Source organism: Falco peregrinus, chromosome 6 (genome assembly GCF_023634155.1).
Source record: "Falco peregrinus isolate bFalPer1 chromosome 6, bFalPer1.pri, whole genome shotgun sequence".
In the NCBI taxonomy this organism is placed as follows: domain Eukaryota; kingdom Metazoa; phylum Chordata; class Aves; order Falconiformes; family Falconidae; genus Falco; species Falco peregrinus.
The window spans coordinates 32038982-32059104 of NC_073726.1; the positions used below are offsets into that span (position 1 = coordinate 32038982).

General features: G+C 37.2%; 1 protein-coding gene across 4 annotated transcripts in view; it reads left to right on the top strand.

The window, feature by feature from the left end:
* PPP1R12A (protein phosphatase 1 regulatory subunit 12A) overlaps window positions 1–20123 on the top strand; it is a 121958-nt gene that overhangs the window by 29779 nt on the left and 72056 nt on the right. For 3 of the 4 annotated variants that reach the window (XM_055808595.1, XM_055808596.1, XM_055808598.1), the window contains exon 2: window positions 15445–15575. The exons of the other annotated variant lie outside the window; for it this stretch is intronic. In XM_055808595.1, coding sequence (XP_055664570.1) covers window positions 15445–15575 — 131 coding nt within the window. The remainder of the gene's footprint in view (window positions 1–15444; window positions 15576–20123) is intronic. 4 annotated transcript variants of the gene reach the window in all.

Sequence of the window (20123 nt, forward strand, 5' to 3'; positions counted from 1 at the left end):
ATGGTGGTAGGTGGAGGAGCCCATGATAAAATGAGTTTTGTCTGGAACAAGATTTGAGTATAACAGGCCAAAAACTAAACAGTGAAAATGTAATTTTGAATAACTGCACATTATGAAAGCACTGATCATCTCGTAAGACTCAATGAAACAATAACCTTTGGCCACAGGGAAATAAAGATCATGTGGGACTGTACACAGATCATGTTTGTGGGGCCAGTTGCTTTGGCTTAGGCAGCATTAATTAAAGCATTTCCTAATCCTGGAATATTTGGCTGTTCAGCCTTAATATTGCTTATATATAGGTCTGTGCATAAATGAATATTTAACGTAAAAGGAGAGTCCTTAGAGAAGCATAAAGCATAAGCACGTTTTGGCTAATGTAATAGTGTAAATTAAGCTGGCAGAACAGCTTTCCCCTCCAGGAATTCTTGAAGAGGTGTGCACCGTAAAGGAGAAAAAGCAAGCTCAAGGCAGCAAAGGTAGTCTTCTGGCTTGTCAGGGACTGGGTTTCTCTTTTCTGTTTAACATGGAGGCAGTTTCTCACTGTGCGCTCCAAGGTATTTGGAGCATAGCCCCTAGCCAGACGGATAGATCTTTCGTGAAAATAAATTGAGAGCCAGTTTTAAAAAGTTTGTGTTGCAGGAGCTTTCAGTTTGCAGCATGAAGAGTAGATGACTGAATAACAGAGAAAGCCAGATGGGCCTTTGTCCTTTTATCTGAAATGAGGAAACTTGGAAGCCTTCCCTGTCAAACCTTACCCCTGCCCTTGCTGCTGCTCTGTCCCTGCCAGGGCTACTGAATACTTACCTGCCAAAATTCTGCAGCACATACTTTCCCCATGCTCAGTGTGTATACTTTCTGCATGTAATTAATTTTTTTTCATTTTTTGTTTTCCCACATGTTTAGTTTAGCACTTGTTCTTAATGTATTTGTGCAGTAAATGCAGTCAGTTGCTACAGCTGACCTCAAAGCCAATGTGCTTTTCAGCTAGGCTTTCATTTTTGTGCTTTTTGATAATAGTTCATCTTTAACTAGCAGTCTGATGTACAAGAAGCAGACTGTAAAACACTTAGGATTAATTTCCTGAGGACACACATACTGCTAAGGTCCGGTAAACAACAGACTACTAGGTTCGTGTTTCTTCTTTCAAGTTGATGCAGTCCCAGTAAAGAGAAGGCCAGTGCCTTTTCTTTCCTGGTGCAATTCAGAGATGTCAGCAGTCTCTCAGAGGCTAGAAGTCAAGACAGATGAGGTACTACATAATTGGAAATGTAGGCTTTTACCCCTTTCTCTGGAATCCCTTCTGAGAAAGGAAAGTCAGAAGTGGCTGCAGCTGCAGGTATGAGGCAATACTGTACTTCGCTGCCTCGAAAGGACATGATCTTGCTTCTTCCTGCCACCGTGCTGGGGTTTTTTTTGGTCTATCTATTTATCTATCTATTTACTTATTTATTGCTTTGTGTTGGTTTTGCCTTGCTGGTGAGTTGAATTGGCTAATGAGAATCTGACATGCTTTTGGGAGTATGCAGTTGAGAATAAGGAGGGAGACAGAGACCTCCATGTTTGTCAACAGTGAGCTCCTGTAGAATCACGTCCTGAGTGATTACTGTATGTTAGCTCAAAAGAGTTAGGGTTTGTTGGTTTTATAACACTACCTCCTGCAGGGAACAGAATATTGTTTAAAACTCATCTCGAGACATAGGAATGCATATGAACCAATAGGTATGACGTATTTGTGAGTACTTTGAAACATTATCTCCTGAATGTCAGAGATTCTAATGACAATATTCTAATATAGACAATAGTCTAATTATTAACTGGGATAGCATTTTCATATAAACTTAACCTTTTTAAAGAGTTATTTTGGTTTTCTGGCAAGTTTCTCTAGTGCCTTTTCTCCTTGAAACTGATGTCTGAGCTTCCAAAATCAGTCATGCAGGACTGAGAAGCTAGAGATGCACTGCCACAGCATGTATAAGAATGTATGAATTTCTTATGCTCTGGCAAAAGAACAGATGACATGAGTGCCATGCTGATTTTGGCATGTATACTGTTACAGTTGCAGTAACAATAAACAAAAAAAAAGATATTTGTACAGTAGGTACAGTATCTTCTTGTTGCTTGCTTACTTGGATAAAACTGCTTTTCAGAAAGTTAATGAGAAACGGAAAATTTAGAGGTTATTAGACTACAGTTTTACCTTTACACAGAGATAACCTGGTTCTTGAGGGCCAAGGGCTCTGTAGAGGGTGGGGAAAATACAGCTGTAGCATTGCCCTTTTTCAAAGTTCTTCCCTAGACATTTGCAGAGGAATAGGGGACAGCAAGCTCGACCTCTTCAGCAGCGCAGGTTGTGCCACACAGAATAGGCAGTGACCACAGCTGTGGCTTGGAGAGTCCTTAAGTCCAGCCATGTGGGATGCTGCAGATCTGTGTTGGGTGGCAGTGGTGAAGCTGTTACGGCGTGAATGGTAGTATACAAATACACCATAATGAGGCTGGAGAGATTGTCAGTACTGGAGCACACGCAGCAGTTTGAGGAAAAATAAGCTGCTTTCACAATATATATTGATCAAAGATGTAACATTCTTAGTATACAGAGTCTCTTAATATAGTCACCAAAAGCCAACTGTATATCTTCCTTTCCTCCTGTATCAGAGTAACTATGGAGCTGAGGACTCTGGTTTGCTTTTCCCTTTAATGCTTTGAGAAGAACAGTAATGCTTGTTGCAGATGCAGTCTTAGAGAACTGCTTCTTAAAAATACTCAATTTCTGCTGGCTTTTCATGCATTGTCTGCCAAAATGATGGCGTTGGTCTTTGATACTTGACGTGATGACTGTGGCCAAAATGAGAAATCTGTTTAACTCTGATTTGGGGAGACATACTTCAAGGTGTCCTCTGGCCAGGTTCTGCGCCTAAGGTGTCTTTGCTAATAAGCTTGCATGAACATTTAGGAACAGTTGCTCTGTGTGGAGTCAAACTTCATCTGGCAGGGCTACAAGCTTAAGAAGCCTTGTTGGACCCCTGTTGGTTCAAAACTGTATCTGCTGGTGCCCTAAGTCTCAGGAGTGTGTGTCAGCTGGGGTCCTTCAGTGTTGATCAAGTCTGGCTCCATAGTGCAAAAAAAGCAACTGTGCTTGGTGAACCTAGCAAGCCTATGAAGCAATACAGGTGTGTTGGCACGGTATTGCCTTCCTGCTAGTAAGCCTAATGAGCATCAGTTATCTTGGTATCTGTCACATGGATGGTTTTTTTTTATGTCTTTTTTTTTAATTTATTTTATCCAGTATGACTGACAAGCCAGCTCATTTAGGCATCTGTGTTAACTGCTTTGCAGTGCTGGTACAGTGTTAACAGTCCTCTGCTGTTTCCCAGGTATTTCAAGGTCTGTTTAGAAAATAAATATTGGCAAACTTGAAGCTGCCTTAAGCTCGTGAATAGTAGCTAGAGAGCTGCATAAGCATACTTGTGACTTGTATTACCAAGGTCTGCTGAGCTAAATAGTGATCTGCGAGTTTTTGGTCTTTATTACTAATAGACTAGAAGGCATATAATGCCCGTTATGCAAGACAGGTAAAACTTTCTGCTTCTTTCAAAACACAAAGTGGAGATATTTGTCAAAAAATTCTCTCTCCTGTATTATTTTTCTATATATATGGCCTATATCCTTGCTAGTTTTTTCCTCCTCTTAATATATTTTAAAAATGCTTTAGTATTCCTGCCCCTGCTATCTGAGTTTTTTTCATTGATGTTCATAGTTTTCCTTTCCAAATTTCTGCTCTGTTACTTAAAGTTTATGCTGTTTGATTTTCAGTTTTATTTGTTAAATATTTTATTTTTAATTGCTGCCATTCCTTTCCTTTATCTCTCTACTACTATAACTTCCTAATCAAATTGTTTTGTAGAATAATGGCTTCTGGTCCATGTGATACCTATTTAAAAAAAAAAAAAAAGACTTGAAAATTGGCCCTTTTAAAATGCCATGTATTATGTATGTATACTGGTATATACTGTTATAGATTAATCTGTATGAAATTTGATTTTACTTGTTGGCTGTTGTCTTTCCGTCCATTTTTCAGTGTAATTGGGATGTAATCAGTTTTCTAGGAATTTGTGATTACTTGCAGTTTCTTCATTAATCTGTCCTAATGAGTTTCTAATGGGACAACTGTACCAAAGTATTTCCTGTTTAGATAGGCCAGAGGGAAACCGATGCCAAAGCTGGTACTTCGATGTCGTCTTTTGGGAGAGAGAAAGTTCACAGGGTGGATGTCGTTCTTATGTTGTGGCTGGAGATGAAATTGTTAGATGTCTCTTTTAAGAAGTATTCATGGCTGTTTTCTCATGCTGGTACAAGATTTGGATACAGTCAAAAGCTGGTTGTTGGAGGTGGCACTGGGACTGCTGCCAGGGCAGAGGAAGCACATGGAAGTGAGCACAGGTTTCCTCTTCATTCCAGCCAGTGAGGGTTTGCTCAGCAAGTTCGTGACGTGGCTAAGGTATTGACAATAGAGTATTAAGTTACACTGTGGCAAAAATGCCTTTTTTAGAAGCTGCAAACCATATCTGTGTAGATGAACAGCTGCATAGCAAGCCTTTCAGAAAACGGTGTGGAATACTTTTTTTTTATATATATATATTCTTTATACTTGACGGAGGCTTGTAGTGCATTTGATCATCAACTCCTTATTTGTTTGTACAAACAGTTTTGTTAACTATACTAAAACGTGGCAATGCACTTTATTTTCAGAGATTGTTTAGCAAATTTAGCAAAGGCACAGCATACGTGCACCCTTATTTAACTTCGAAGGGATTCCTGAAGTGCCTAGTCTGACTTGAATTTTGGCTTTAGGTCTATTCTGAGTTGATCTTATACTTGCAGAGGATTTATTTGAGTCTTGGTGACCTTTGTCTGTTGCACCTTGCCTTTTGGGAATCAATGTGACATTTTTTTTGTGCAGATTAAATAAGAAGAAAAAAGGCTTTGGATGGGTTGTTTGAAGTGACATTGTATGTTTACCAGCAATGTGGAATATGGAAATTACCTGACACTGAATTTTCTAGCATTGTCTATACTTTATGTGCTCCCCCGAGTAATTCCTTCAAAATCAGAAAGCTAACCAGGTCATAGTTTCTTTAGGTTTTGGACTGACTATATTTCTGAAGTCAGAAATGAATTGAGCTATTTTAAAATGTAGTTATGTATATATGTGTATATATATAGAAAAGACAGCCAGTCTTTTCTAAAAAGGAAAATTGGAGAGCTGCTTCTTGCTTTTTCTGTTGAAAAGTGAAGTTTAAATGTGTATACATTACTCATGATTGTAGAACACACTGTGCTGTCTTTTAGGTGTTCAAAATGTTTAACAAGGTTATCAACCTGTCTGTTTTGCCCTGCTTTGGAGCTAGGGCTGCCCTGAAGAGCACTGAGGTGTTACTTCTAGTAAGGGGTTGTCTGACACCTGCAGGGTTGTGGGGACTGGAAGCTGCAGGTTTCTTACCTTCTTACTATCTGAATAGACAAAATCTGTATTAAAAATTACAGTTTTAAGAAAGAGAAACTGTATTTTTTTTGTGCATTACCATAACAAGTTTGGCTGATCTGCTTTTGGATAATTTCACTAAAACTCTAGTCAATTTTTTAGACAGTCCTTGGTTTTTTGCAAAAATTTTAGTGAGACTGTCAGAATACTCTGCTTTCATCCTGAGCCTGCTGATTTGCAATATATGCAGCTTCAAGACTTAATAGCATTTTTGAAGAGCTGAAAATGCTTTCTGATTTATTTAGTCAATTCAGTGAGTTGTGAATTTGATCACAAATTGAAAAATTTACTGGGACTTGTATTTATATTAGAGAGGGATAACTTTTCTTTTCCCAGCCTAGGAGCAGAAGGTAAGAGTAGCGATATGTTCTTTCCTTAAAAATGAGAAACAATTACTTGTTTCCTGTTTGTGTAGTACTACTTTTGTTTAATTGAGTTTGTGTACAAAATATAGTTTTGATAAGCTAATATATTTGCCATGTTTAAGGTAATTTGATTAATGCTTAAGCAATTCAAAATGCCACTTTTACTTCTAATTTAATTCTTGTTTCCATCCAGGCATGACATGATTACATAATTTATTTATTTTTTTACATAGAGGATGTTTATAGATCTAACTGATGTATCATTTATACTTTGTATGTACTTTTTGGTTCTATTCTGTTAAACTATACAAATTAGTTGTTTATTTACATAGGTTCCCCTACTTAGGAAAAAAGCCCTGAATGATACCAGCCTTACCAGCTTACCAAAAATATGCTTTTACTACTAATATATTGCATAATGATGAGGATAAAACCACACATGGCAAGTGCTGACTGAATGAAGTAATCACAGTTGCAAATTTGAGTGTCTTACTGCCTTTTTGTATCTGTAGTCTTGGTTTTTTTCTGTTAAAGGTACTTTTCACTGTCAACAGTGTGTAGTAGGAAAGTGAGCACACAGAGAGTCTGTCTTGCTTAGTTTAGTATGTTCTACCAACATGTGTATTTTTTCTCCCTTGATTGAATGGTTACCACTGTTTTTATTAAATTCAGAGTTATTACTTCCGTTCTACTTAGCTTTGTCACTTCACTTGGCTAAAATTAGAAAGCAGTGAATACTTCCCCTAGATCCTGCTAAAGCAGAAGATTACATGTCAGTTGACGACTAGATCACTAATGTAGCCCATTGGAATTCACAGTGAAGTGCTGATAGATGTGGTCAGGTTTGGTTTTTTTCCAAGGCAGCACAGTTTTCTTCTCCAAAGAACTCAGAGCTCTATAGAGGTGATAGTCAGAAGCAGAGGAAAAAAGGGAAACTCAGCACGTGGTTTACATTTAATCCAAAGAACATAAGAGTTAACCAACCTGTTTATATAAATGGATTCCTCTAGTAAGTTTTCTTGATGCCTTTTTGTTTTGTTAGGTGATTAATTTGATTAAGAACAGGTATTGAAGGGTATCAGTATGTTAGGTATTTTAAATTAAAAAGCTGCTTCGGCACATGATCTTGTTTAGTTGCCCATATACTAAAAGCAGATTATGTTTACTCATGAAAAGACTTAAGTATTTGAAATAAAATTGGCATGTTCTTGAATTAGACTTGGACAGAAGTACATATATACTATATGACACTGCCTTCCCTTTCTGAATTTTAGTATTTACACATTGTGTGACTGTGAAAACTAATCACTATCTGCCAAAATTATAACAATAAATGCTTAAAGAAAGCATAGCTGCATAATGGCACTGTATTTTTACAGTATGAAAATTTTGTTTACTCCTAAAAAACGTTGATTTTCAATGAATAAAGACTACTTCTCTACCTGTCAGGAGGTGGATGTGGAGGGTTGTATGCGTCCTGCCGAGCATGGTGCATCACCCACCACTGTTGAAATTGCCTCAGAAATCCATCTGCGAAGGCATAGGCCAAAAGAGCGAGAAAGCCGTTTATGAAATTGAGTCTGAAATTTCGTTCTGGATTTAACTCCCAGATTCACAAATTTGCTGCTGGACAAGTGGTGTAGGTTTCAACAACAACGCGTAGCTAAAATGAGAGTCTTGTCATATGTAATTCATACATACCTGCCTGAGCCTCCAGGGTGCAAGACAGCTTGTGAATTTGTACATCATACTAGCTGTAATACCATGCTGTCAGTCAGATCTTCATTCCTCCTTTTTGCCCAGTAAACTCATGCTATTTCACCTGCAGTGTGATTATAAAGCTAAGAAGCCTGAATCTACATAGAAGCAAGTCCTGTTGTTCAACAGAATGTACTAGTTTTGTTTTTAAATTAAACCAGAAGGAACAGCAGAAGTTCTTTCTTAGGTACTTAATACCGTGAGTTTAAGAGAGAAGCCTCATTTGTGTGAAGTTTAGGCAAAGGTTGCTTCCTGGAGTCCTTTTTGTCCAGTGTCTTCACCAACTTCATGGCAGTATATTGACCCAGAAGGAAAAAGGGCATTAAGGCAAATAGATCTGCTCCAGTATCAGTATTTTAGTCTTTGAATGCTGTTTGATCTCTTCTAAAATAATGTTTTATATTAAAAAGGGCTAGCATTTTTTTCCATGACATCTAATTTTCCCAGCAGTGTTTGGGTTTTTTTGGCAGGCTTTTTCCAGATACTTTTTGGCAGGTTGTCTTGAGATTTTTCTTTAAGTTGAAATAAATGAATACCATTAAAGTTTAATAGTAAACATTTATTATGGTAGATTTAACTAAGAGAACTTTTTAGTGTGGGAATTTCAAGCGTTCCTGAAAATAGATGTGCATGCAGCTAAAAAAGAAAACAAATACTTATTTGAAAGTAAATTTGCATGTAATACTAGGTAGCCTGGAATAGTTGGGGTTTTGTTTCCGGCTAAACCAACAATACAGGCATTAGACTGGGTTGTTTTGTCCATGTAATGTTTGTTAGAGTGAGTCTTGATCCATTATTGGGGTTGCTAACAGAAATGGTAGCATATGTGGTTATAGTAAATAACAGGGCCAACTCTCCTCTTCCCCTTGTTTTATCTTGGCACAAGGTTAGAGGTCAAGAATAATTCTATCTCTACTTGAAACACGCTAAAACTATTTAAATATATGTATTCTGTTACAGTCCTGATTAAGAACTATGATTAAGCATTCATTAGGGTTTAAATAATAGGAAGTCCGTGTGAAATCAGTTTTATAACATTTACATTCTATTAGTCTCAACAGTGATAGATTTTAGTTTTTTTCATCAGTTGTGCCCTTAATTAAGTTTACAGGTTTGATTATAAGTTCTAAACTAGCAAAGTTTAAAGGCATGTAATTTAGTAGTCCAGTGTAGCAGAGAAAACAAGGCAAAATTGTAGTATAGAAATTACATTATGCTCTTACTGAATATTTGAGCTAAACAGTTCCCAATTTTGTGTAGCTCCTGGTTTATCCACCTCTTGGAGCTGAAGTGAACTTGTGTGGAGATAATACTCATGCGTATGACAAGGTGTTTACATGAAGTGGAATTAATAGCTAGAGAAGTTTGAGTTCTGGAATGATTTATTTTTGTCAATGTTTGACAGCTCTGCAGCATTCAAATTAAATAATGATGGTTAATGGATGCTTGGTTTCAATAGTCTCTGCATGCCTTCCCCATGAGACTTGAATGGACATGAAATGTTGCATCAGCCTCAAGTAGTATTTTCTCCTTAGGAGATATCTTGCCCACCTGCTTTTGCAGGTGTCTAAAAGGATTCTCATTTTCTATGTTTAGAAGTGAAACGTTTCCAAGAAATTTCTCCAGAGAAAAGTTTGCTGCCCTGCAGTGGGGGAAAGGGTTTGACATTGACATTTATGCCAAGATTGACTTATATTCTGGGGTGAGATAAATATAATAAGCTTGAAACTGCCAGAACTTTCAGAAGCAATGAGATGCTCTTGAAATTATTTGTTAATTTGAGTTATGGGATATGGCAACTATAATTTTAACAATTTTGTATGGACTATGGACCAGCTCTCCAGGATTTTAAGGAGTAGGGCATTCTTAACTAAAAATAATACATACACCATACACGCAATATTTACAAACAAGTTAAAATAACACAAGTGTAGCAAAAGGGTAATATTACTGGTTTATCAATAATATTTGCATGGTGAACTGTTCCATTTATATGAGTAGGCATGCTTTAAAAAAGTAAAATATGCAATCCTAAAACTAGATTTTGTCAGTATGCAGAAATACTGAGTATTACTCCAGCTCACTGAAAAATAGAAGCTACGACTTGTGGGTTGGCTAAGTGAACACTGGAAAGATTATACTTAATTTCATAATTGAGCAACATTTGTCATCTGTAATACTAGATTAGTGCCTGAAGTTCTCTTACAACACCAATACTGTCCTGTTTTGCACCGTAAATGTGAACATCAACAGTAGTCTTTCCACCCTGTATGTATTATATTGAAAAGAACACTCAGCTAATGTAAAATACATAATTTTGTCAGTGATTCCTTAAATAGTAAATAAATGTAATAATCGCTAAAAATTCATGACATAATTTTTGTTGGTCATTCTTATTACCCTTTATCCTGGAAATGTTCCTAAATACTCAGTGAGTCTTAGGACATTGCATTACTAATATTAGACTCTTAATATCTTATACTACATATGAAAATATTGAATTAATGACCTACAAACAAATTTAAGGTGCAAAAATTATTCTTCCTTTGTTCTAGTGGCTATAACTGCCAGGTTACCTCAGGTCTCTAGCTTGGAAGTTAGGTAAGGCTTATGTTTACTTTTTGTGTGCCGTACTGCCACTTCACTTCTGTGCTGTGTTGTTAATTAATGTGCAGCATAAATATGTGACCTGCCAAAAGTGGAAAGTGTTGCTCAAGCTGACTTTGGATCTTTCGAACAAACTTCTTTTTATACCTTCTCAGTGAGGTTTATTGAAAGAAAAAAATAAATTTAAGAATTGCAATATGTAAGCTTACTCTTCCCCCCCCCCCCCCCCCAAGGAGAGTGAAGATGAGCAGAAGATGTTCATAAACAGTGTGACTAGTGAACTGTAATGTCCTCTGTCCTAACAAAACTTTTCCTCATGAGGGTAAAAATCATTGCAGGCTGAGACCAGTGTTGCAACTGTGAGGATTATCTGGTGGTGCTGAGCTTGCTGGAGGGCCAGATAGAAATTAGAAGTGGTAATCGTTGAGTTCACACTGTGAACTGCGCTGTCTTGTCCTTTAACCACCTTTTCGTGACAAGTAGTGAATTCTCTTCAACCTCTATTCCTGTCTCAATTTTAGTTGAAAATGAAAGAGGTAGGACAGCCAGGTAAGACAGAGCGAGTAATGTGATTTCCTTAGGAAGTCTGTACAAACAAGAAAATAGGCTAAAGTGGGGTACATTTAAAAGTAGGAGTAGTAGAAGTGGTTGCAAATTTAGAAATGTGTTCTTTGGAAAATGTCGGTTTGAAACAAGAAGCTTTAACACAGGTTTTGTAAGGGGTGAAATTTCACAGCAAAACAAAATGTTGTCTCTCTGATAGTGTAATTAGGACATGAAGATGAATTTCAGAACAAGATTTATCTGAATATAAAACACATTTTAATATAATCAAAGCATTTCTGCTTTACTCAGATAAAGATAATAGTATATTGCTGTCCTTTTCTTATTTTATTTAAATTCTATTTGCTTTTCTGATCCACTTTAGATCTAGTTCAGCAAAGTATGTCAGCATAGCTATTAAGGTGGGGTATGTCATGGCAGAGGGAGCAAGCAATCCAGGGTGAAGAGAACAGGAACCACTTTTAACCAGCTCTGCTGCTAGGTGTTGTGATGCCCTCCCTTAATTTGATTCTCGGGTACATTAACAAAGATGTTAATGTCCTGCTTAGTTCCCATTGGACTCACTGGACTTGGATCACTAGATAAATCAAAGGAAGAGATAAACTATTCTCCAGGCCACTGCATGAGGTCTTTCTCCTCTTTCCAGTGTTCCCACAGGAATTCAGAATGGTTGTTTGGCTTGTTTTATCCCTTTAAGTCAAACGTATTATGTTGTGCTAATATTTTTGACTCCTTTCCGTACTAAGAGTAATAAGGAAAAAGGAAATGTGATGACAGGTTAAACATACAATGTTTATTTTCTGCTATCAGAGGCAAAGTATCTTAATTTGTGGAATAGATCAGGATACTAAGCAGGTAACAGTAAAAGCTAGGTTTTATTCTCTAGAAAATCCTGGTAAAAAAATCAAAGATCTAAACCTTGTTAGATGACATTGCCTCATTAGATCTCATCACTGATGAGAAACAATAAAAATTGTAGTCCAATGTAAGATACATAACTGTATAGCTTTGCCGCATATATGTGGGACAGTAATCATAACTGATTGATTGCCTCTTTCCCTACAAGATTTCTGAGGTTTTTTTGTTTTGTTTCGTTTTTAATGCACACTTGTTTTTCCTGTCTTTTGGGAGGAAGTGCTGTCTGCTGAATTCTTTGGGTGGTTACCTACTGAGGAACTAAGCACTCTAGATACCTCTTCTAAAGCTAGCTATTTTTAAGGTTGCTTAATAACTTAGGTCTACCTACCCTTCACCTATGTGCTTAATACTTGATAGTAATGAGAGCCAGCTAGATCACATGCCGCTTGCACTGGGATGCAAAGTCATGGTGAAGGCAGTTAAAATCTAGCATGTTCAGCAGTGTTCTGGTTATCCCCTTTAAAATGTTGTTTCACTTAACATAGGCATGTTGTTTCCAGGGCAAGTTGGACCTACCTAGGGTTGGTCTGTGTGGGAGCCAGGCACTGCTGAGCTTTGCTGGTCTTTGTAGTCCAGGTTTCGGGTTGTACAAACAGAAAGCAGTTTTCTTTCCTGGGCCTTAATATACTTCCTTTGAGATACCATCTCCATTCTTATCAGAAAAGGTAACCAGACTTTGTATTATCAACTTTGTTTTGCTTCCATTGTGACTAATTAGCCAAGTTTCTAAATCAGTTCCCAAAGGAAACAAGGTTTATATGATGGTACTGTCTAGCTGTTGCTCTGTTTGGGGACCATTGGCTAACTTACATCAAATTTGGCAGCGTAATGAGTGCTTCATGCAGAAATGCTGCCTTTCTACCAGTTTGTGGAGACTGGGAATAGTGTTGATTGACAGAACCAGTGCATGGGATCAAGGGCATCTTGAGCCTGAACTCCTATGCTGCTCTTCTTGCCCCAGGAGCTGGCTAGCATGTGTGCTCTACAGGTGTGGTGGCTAGCAAGCACTTGGGAAGAGCTTTAGGATGACCTGTTGTTTCACTAAATGGTAACTGAGACTCTAAGTGAGAACTAAGGACCGTGAAGGAAGGGACATGGGGAGGCAAACACCAAAAACGAAGATTAATTCTGGAAGGACTGTAGCAGACGTGAAAGAGGAAGGCCTGTGCTACCTGTCCTCTGTGCATAGGCTGAGACAGGGTCATCATGGGAATTTATCTTTCTGAGTCACTAACAACGTTGCATGTATGTTTCTTTTTCCTTTGTAATAACTTCCATGCTGAGGCCTAGAAAGGCAGACTTCAGAGGCTGTTGCTTTAAGTTTATCATGCTGTTTTGACAAGTTTTCCTTTTGGGGTTGAGATGTCAGTCTTTCACAACAGAGGCACTTCTGGCACTTGATAAATATTGCATTTAGAAGTGACCACGAAGATAGTGCAATGACAAGCAGAGCAGAAATGGAAAAACATTGAGATAAAGTTGCTTTTGTAACATTTCTTTCTTGCTGTTCTGACTTAAGGTACCTGCTGATAGTCAGAGGTGTCTTTCATGTGGGTAGTGCTGAGAGTGACGGGGTCTGTCAAACACCTGCCGGTGGTGCTGTTAAGGGGAAAAAGGAGACAAGGAGAAATAGGACGTATTCTATGTGTGTTCTTCAGCAACGGGATCAGTTGCATTTGCTTTTCTTCATGTTAAAATAGGTAATAATCTTCTTGGAGGCCACAGTGGGTTTTCTATAAAATATTTCCGGTACAAAGCTCATTTTTAAGTAATCTTTGTTTAAGGAAGCTCAAAGGTCATATTTTTTACATTATACAACTGTCTTCCATTTCATCAACTTCAGCTTCTGTGGCTTCTGTTGTTCCATAATAAAATTGCTAGAGCAGTTGTTCAGATTGTATAATTAGTTACGAGGAACATTATTTAAACCTCACAAATGTGATCACTAGTAATGCCAGTACTCTCCCATTTGCATATGCAAGTAAATTATTATCTTAATAGCTACTCTTCTGTCATCCTAAAATGTATATAATCTCACAGATTGTTTATCTTTGCTTGTCATGAATATGCAATCTCTGATAACACGTGAGAAGTGTATTTGAGTTCTCCTGATTCTTGCCATGTATGGCACAATAAACTGCCTAAATTTGGTCAAATATTTTTAGCCACTTAGTCATATGTCTTTTAATGTGCTGCATATGTAAGCTTTTGATTCACTTAGCAACAGTATTTTTCTGAGTATGTCTTGCCAATTTTTCTTATGTATACTTGAAAAATGGGCAAGAATTGTTCAGTGTTGAGTTCTGTCAGAACCAGATGGTCTGGCTCTTTGTTTTTTTTTTTAATTAGTGTTAATAAATTTTAGGATATCCTTTTTTCACAGATTATTTCACAGATGAATTTCAGAGGATTTTAAGATATATGAGTGTGCAGCATATTGAAATGTAATATTAGAAGATCTGTATTTAAAAATGCTTAGGCAATTCCAAAGTTTTCTTTTATAAATTTATAGTACTTATAATGAACTGGTGAATATTATGAAGGCACCATTGCTTAAATAAGGAGATCTGAGGGGTTTTGCCATAATAAAGCAGTATATAATTTTCAGTCTTCATTGCTGTAAAAGTATTCTGAAAGGTAGAGTTTATACCTTAATTGCATTTAATTAGAGGCATAATTCTCTAGGATTTAGGAGCCCAGCGGTAAAAGTTCTCATTTCAGCCTTCTGGTTATGTAGTATTGTTGATTTATTAAGCTACAGAATTAATACCAGTCTTGTGGGGTCTAGCTGTTTTGAGTCCTTGCTGTCCTGAAATGCAGAGGGACTTTTCTCTCTGTTGCTCTGTCCTTTTAAGGGCAGCAGTATGGAAGTTGGCAAGAAAACTCCTTGAGCACCCTGTGAGAAAAACACTCAAACGCAGAGAAGAAAGGCAAAATAGGAGCCAGTCAAGATGGGGATCTGGAGAATGACAGTAGTTCTGCATCTGGGCAACGCTGTTTGCTTGGTAATTAAGAGATGGGCACAATTGATAGTATTTCTGCAGTGTGCCAAATTGATACTCAGGTTTATAAATAGCAGTGATTAATAGACTGTTAAAAGATCTGTGGTGGTATAGAAAATGCTGCAGTAGAAAACAGCAGGGGGCTGTTGAAATGCAACGCAGCATCCCCTTCCATACTCCTTAGTCTCAACTGCATTATAATTAAAACCATGTTATGGTATTGTTTACCAAACTACTCCCCATCTCCTGGTCACAAGTCTACTTCATGGTGTATGAAGTGTTTATTCAATTGTAATATCCGCTGAAGTGACTGAGCTGGGTCTGTGATGGAGTGAGGGCCTGGAGGATTTATAACGGGAACCACTTTGTACTGGAGAATAAGGTTGCAGGGGGGGGTTAAATGGCTCCTCAGCAAACTGGAACAAATTTACCTGAGGAAATAATATTTGTTGGTTTTTTTTAAAACTGTTTGAATTTAAGGACTTTTTATTACAAATCTGTAACACCTGCTGCTTTTCCCTCACATTCTTCCTGTCTTAACAGTCAAATCCTGACAAATAAAACCTACTCCCTCATCAGACCTGAAAATGCTTACCTTTTTTCCTGAAGGTGTTGCTTAAAGATGCACAGTGTTGTAGAATAGCTTTAATATGAACTTATTTCTTAAATCTTTCTTTCTTTATAGGCTTGTATAGATGATAACGTAGATATGGTGAAATTTCTGGTGGAAAATGGAGCAAATATTAATCAACCAGATAATGAAGGCTGGATACCTCTACATGCAGCTGCTTCCTGTGGATATCTTGATATAGCAGAGTAAGACTTTTTCCTCTTTTTTTTTGAAATACATGTATTTTACTAATACGTTGTTAGAGAGGCACTAGAAGCAGATGGCATTCATAAATTGTCTTTTTAGTTGCCTCTGGGATGTGCAGTGAGAGAGAATGCTTTTATATTATGCGTTGATTGTGAAGTGTGCCGTATGCATAACTATTTGTGCATTGCATTTTCTCTTTCTAGCTTTCTTATATTGTATCCTAGGTAGCTGTAAGACGTAAACATTTAAGACTGTTCATGGCTGCCAAATTATTTTTTTAAAAATTGTTTTCCTCTGTAGAAGGGTTGTTACGGGGGGAAGGCACAGAAAGTTCAAATTTACATTTCACTAGTAGTCTGAAACATTATCCCAGGATAAGTCTACAATGTAGGAAAGTAATTTTGCAATGGTATTTGCAGTCTTGAAACTTCTGTTTTTCAGCTGTGGTATAAAGTAGTGACTTTTGCTAATTATTTTGGCTGTGGAGCAAAATTTTGCAGTTGAAGTTAGATGCCTGTTATGGTATTAGTTAAAGCTTACTCAGTGCTAAATTCCAGGAGTGATTTTCTTGTTATTCTTGAAGCCTGTTGAGGGGCACTGAAGATATGCTAAAATCAAATTTTTCCTGAGGTTGTCTGGTTTGACCTGAAGTTATGATTAATTTGAGAAAATGTGTGGCGTATGTTGTTCAGCGTGCTGTTCTTGCAGTAAAAAAGTTAATGGTGTCTTTCTAAAGGCCCTTTGGGTAAACACAAAGTTCATTAGTTCTGCTAAACACAGTGTGATGTCTGATCCAGTGTAAGACCTGGATAAAATACAGAATGGTATTTTATCATGTAATTATGTTGCTGTACTAATTGCAGTGGCAAAAGATGGAAATTGTAAATTTAGGGAGTTGTTTATTGATGTTCTGTGAGTTTGAGAGTTTTGATTGCTTGAATCTTAAGGGAAGAGAAAAATTCTGGAGACTCTTGTATATTGTTTTCACTGGGAAAATTTTTTTTGGGGTGTTCGTACAGTGAAGTGTTTTGTATATCCTTTTTGTAACTGGGACACTGTGTCACTGCTGACTCCTGCAACCTGTCTTTCTACACTGTGCAGATGTTTGATGGTGTAATCTCCCTTGCATGCGTGCTGGAAAAGTTTACTTGTTGGCTATACTATGACAAGAATTTCTGTACAAACTGAGATAATATAAGCCTTTCTTCAGTTTAGTGAAGGTAAAACACCTGCCTTTTTTCAACAGTAGGAAAAAGTTGAATAAATGTTCTTGGTTTGGCATTGCAGCCTAATGTAGGCAGAAGTTTATGGAAGAGAGTGATGTCCCTTGTTCACAAGACACTTTTTCACTGTTGAGTATCTGAAATCTGTAATATTGTTAAAGACAGCCATGTGTTTTTCATACTCTCAGACAATACCTTTCTACATGTTTTCTATAGATATCCTTGAAAAAAAAGAGATTATTGGAGTGTAATCCTGTGGGATGTGGGACATCTAAGCTGTTGGAAGAGCAGTGTTTTTAAGGTTCACAGAGTTTTGAAGATAAACTGTTCAAACAAATTCACACATACGGCTGAGAAGGGTAACCTGACTTGAATGGAGCAATATTTGTATCTAATGAGGCCCACGGAGTTTAGGTTTTCTTCAGACTGCTTCTCTAGGAGCTCAGCTTCAAATAATTTACAAAACTGACAGCAGAATTTGCAGCTGAGGCAAAACTGGGAAGATAAAAAGATGACCGAATAAATTACGAGAGGTTAGAGATTTGATTTTTATTTGGCCCATAGTACATGCTGGATCCAGCACCTTCTTTAGTGATGATGGATCTTTCTTGGGAAGCATGAGGATGTTTGTGTGTGTCTCTGTGGCTGAATCTGATACGTTTCATTTTTAGCACTAAATGTTCTGGTTCATGGAAGGGAGCATTTGATTTGAGTAAATATATAGTTCTGAAAAGATCACAGCTAATAGCTTGTCATCGTTCTGTCCTGTATGATATGTAGTAGCATTTTTGTTCAGAACTTCTTTTCATTTCCTATTTTCTCGCAAGGTGCAAGAGAGAGTCAGGGAATAGGTTCTGGTGTTTCCTAACTTTGTTAGTGAAGGGCTGTGAAGTCTCTGACCTGGGCTTCCCTTTTTCCTCCTCCTGTGAAACTGCTTGTTGCACAGCTTTGTAGAGCTTCCCAAATTGGAGGCTCGACGATCTATTTCTGCTTCCATCTTAAGTCTTCTTAGGACTTCTTTCAGATGTAAACAGGTGGAATGTATTTCTCTTGAAATCTGTAAAAATCCTCCAAATATGCAAATTTAGTTAATATACCGATTGTTTACAATGTTTATATTTTTATAATTAAGAAGAAAAATGTGGCTTGATAGCATACTTTCATTATTTCAAGTTTTCATATCTCAAAATCTAAAATTACATCTAAGAAAGCAACAGAGCGAGGGGATGGATATAATTTTTGTTTATGAAATGCATTTCTGCGTTTAGATTTTAATTTAGAGACTTTCTAGCACATCCTCAGCATGGTGACTATGTTCACCTTTCAACCTTAACATTCTTCATGTATGTGTGTACATCACTTTCTAAGCTTAAAAGAGGGGGAAAGAAAGCAGAAGTTCTGTTAATGTTGCATGGTTACTCTTGTGTGATTCATCACTAGGATTAGAGTCTGTGCAGTATAACTGAGTTGGGGTGTGTTGAAGTTCATAGATCTATTAATAGGTTGTAAAACCTTGGTTCTGCTTTCAAAATAAAGAAAAGTTGAATCATTACAAACCTTTATAGTACAATCTTTGTGATAGCTTTTCTTCTTCTGGTGCCTTTTGACTTCCAGAGGATTATATTTGAGGTGGTTAATGTGTTTTTTATAGAGCGAGAAAGTTTTCTATTCGGACTGCTTTTATAATTGAGTCAGTACTCAATCTCACAGTTCAACTGCTCTTTCTGTGTTCCATCCATTTGCTTCTAACACCCATTTCCTACTATGTATGGTAAATGGGAATGACTGGGAGTCACTTTAGCTTGATACAGAACGGTGCCTGCCTGTTTGATCAATGTGGGAACCTTCCCATCTTGCTGTGCTTTCACTGGACACTTGATCCTCTTGTGTTCTCTCTCTCCCTCTAACATACACATTGTTCTTAGTAGCACCTGCTGCTGCTCAGATGTTCCCGAGTGAGTACACCCATGTGCTGGAGATCTGAGAGAAGTACAGTAGGTGGTAGGGAGCTTCTCCAAAAAACCTCTGGGTATCTCAGGGAGCCACCACTTCAGTCATGTTTTGGCACTGCTAATTGCTAATGGGCTGAGTGAATTGGTGCCATGGTTTTTATGTTGCTTTCGCTAACTGCACTGTCTGCCTAATGAACTTCTCACTGCAGGTACATTCCTTGTCAGCCTCCACTGCATTCACCAGTCCTGTGGCATCTTCTCGCATCTTTCCCATTTCAGTTTTCTCCTTTGGAACAACCACCTCCTCATGAATACACTTCCCATCTCCTCTAAATAATTCATCTTCCAGTTTAAGAAAAGTTAGTCTTATAGAACTTCAGGTAAAATACAGCAAGAGAACATAGTTTAGCATGAAAAAAGGTGTTAGCTGGTTGCGGGTGGAGAGTTGTGCTTTAAAGTAAAAGTTGCCATGGAGGACTGCTCCTTCTGTTTCCGTTGCTGTTTCTGAAATCCTTAAGTGCTGAAAGTGCTTCAGCTTACTAGAAATTCTTTGAATAGTTTAATTTAAGAATTGCCTACTTAAGTTAGTGTTCATCTAGTTTATGATCATGTGAAATAGCTTACAAGTAATTGTAATATGAACATGTTTTAAATTAAAATTCTTCAAAATTCCCCAAACAGGTGGATTTTGTATAGCATGTTCTCTTTTTCTATTCTTCTGTATTTTTTTAATATATATGAAAGCTTTACACAAAGGAGCCTTTTTTCTTGATTGTGCTAGTATGAATTTAAAAGTCAGCATCAAATGTTTTGAAAGATTATAGCTATGTGGAAACAAAATTTAATGCAGTAGGAAATTTTGTGTACATTCTTTAAGATGGTATTTAATGGGTAGGACCCTTACATTTACCTTTGTAAAACCGTTGGGTGTAAACTACCTTTGTAAAACTGTTTGGGTATGTATAATTATTTTTTTTATCTGACAGATCTCTTCTACAGTTGAAAAGCTTGTGTATTGTTTTGGTATCAGGCAATAAAGAAAATCCTTTTTAGAATGCAAAAAATGCAACAGAGGAGGAAAAACAGTGCAGAGTGGCATTTAAGAAACATAATTTTTAAATGCTTACTCTTTATTTCTCTCTGCTTTGTGTTGTACCAGACTAATGTAAAATATATTTGAAATGGTAGAAATTTCTGTTCAAGAATTAGTTTTGTGGGCTTTGTACCATCCTACTTGTGAGTGTGTAGCTGATATGTTTTGAAGGTTGTTTGCAAGTATTTAGAGGTTACAGTACAGTTTTACTACTTAAATTTGAATGCTTTTTCATTTTTGCCAGAATGAAGGAAGGTGCATCTTTCAGCAAGTATAAGA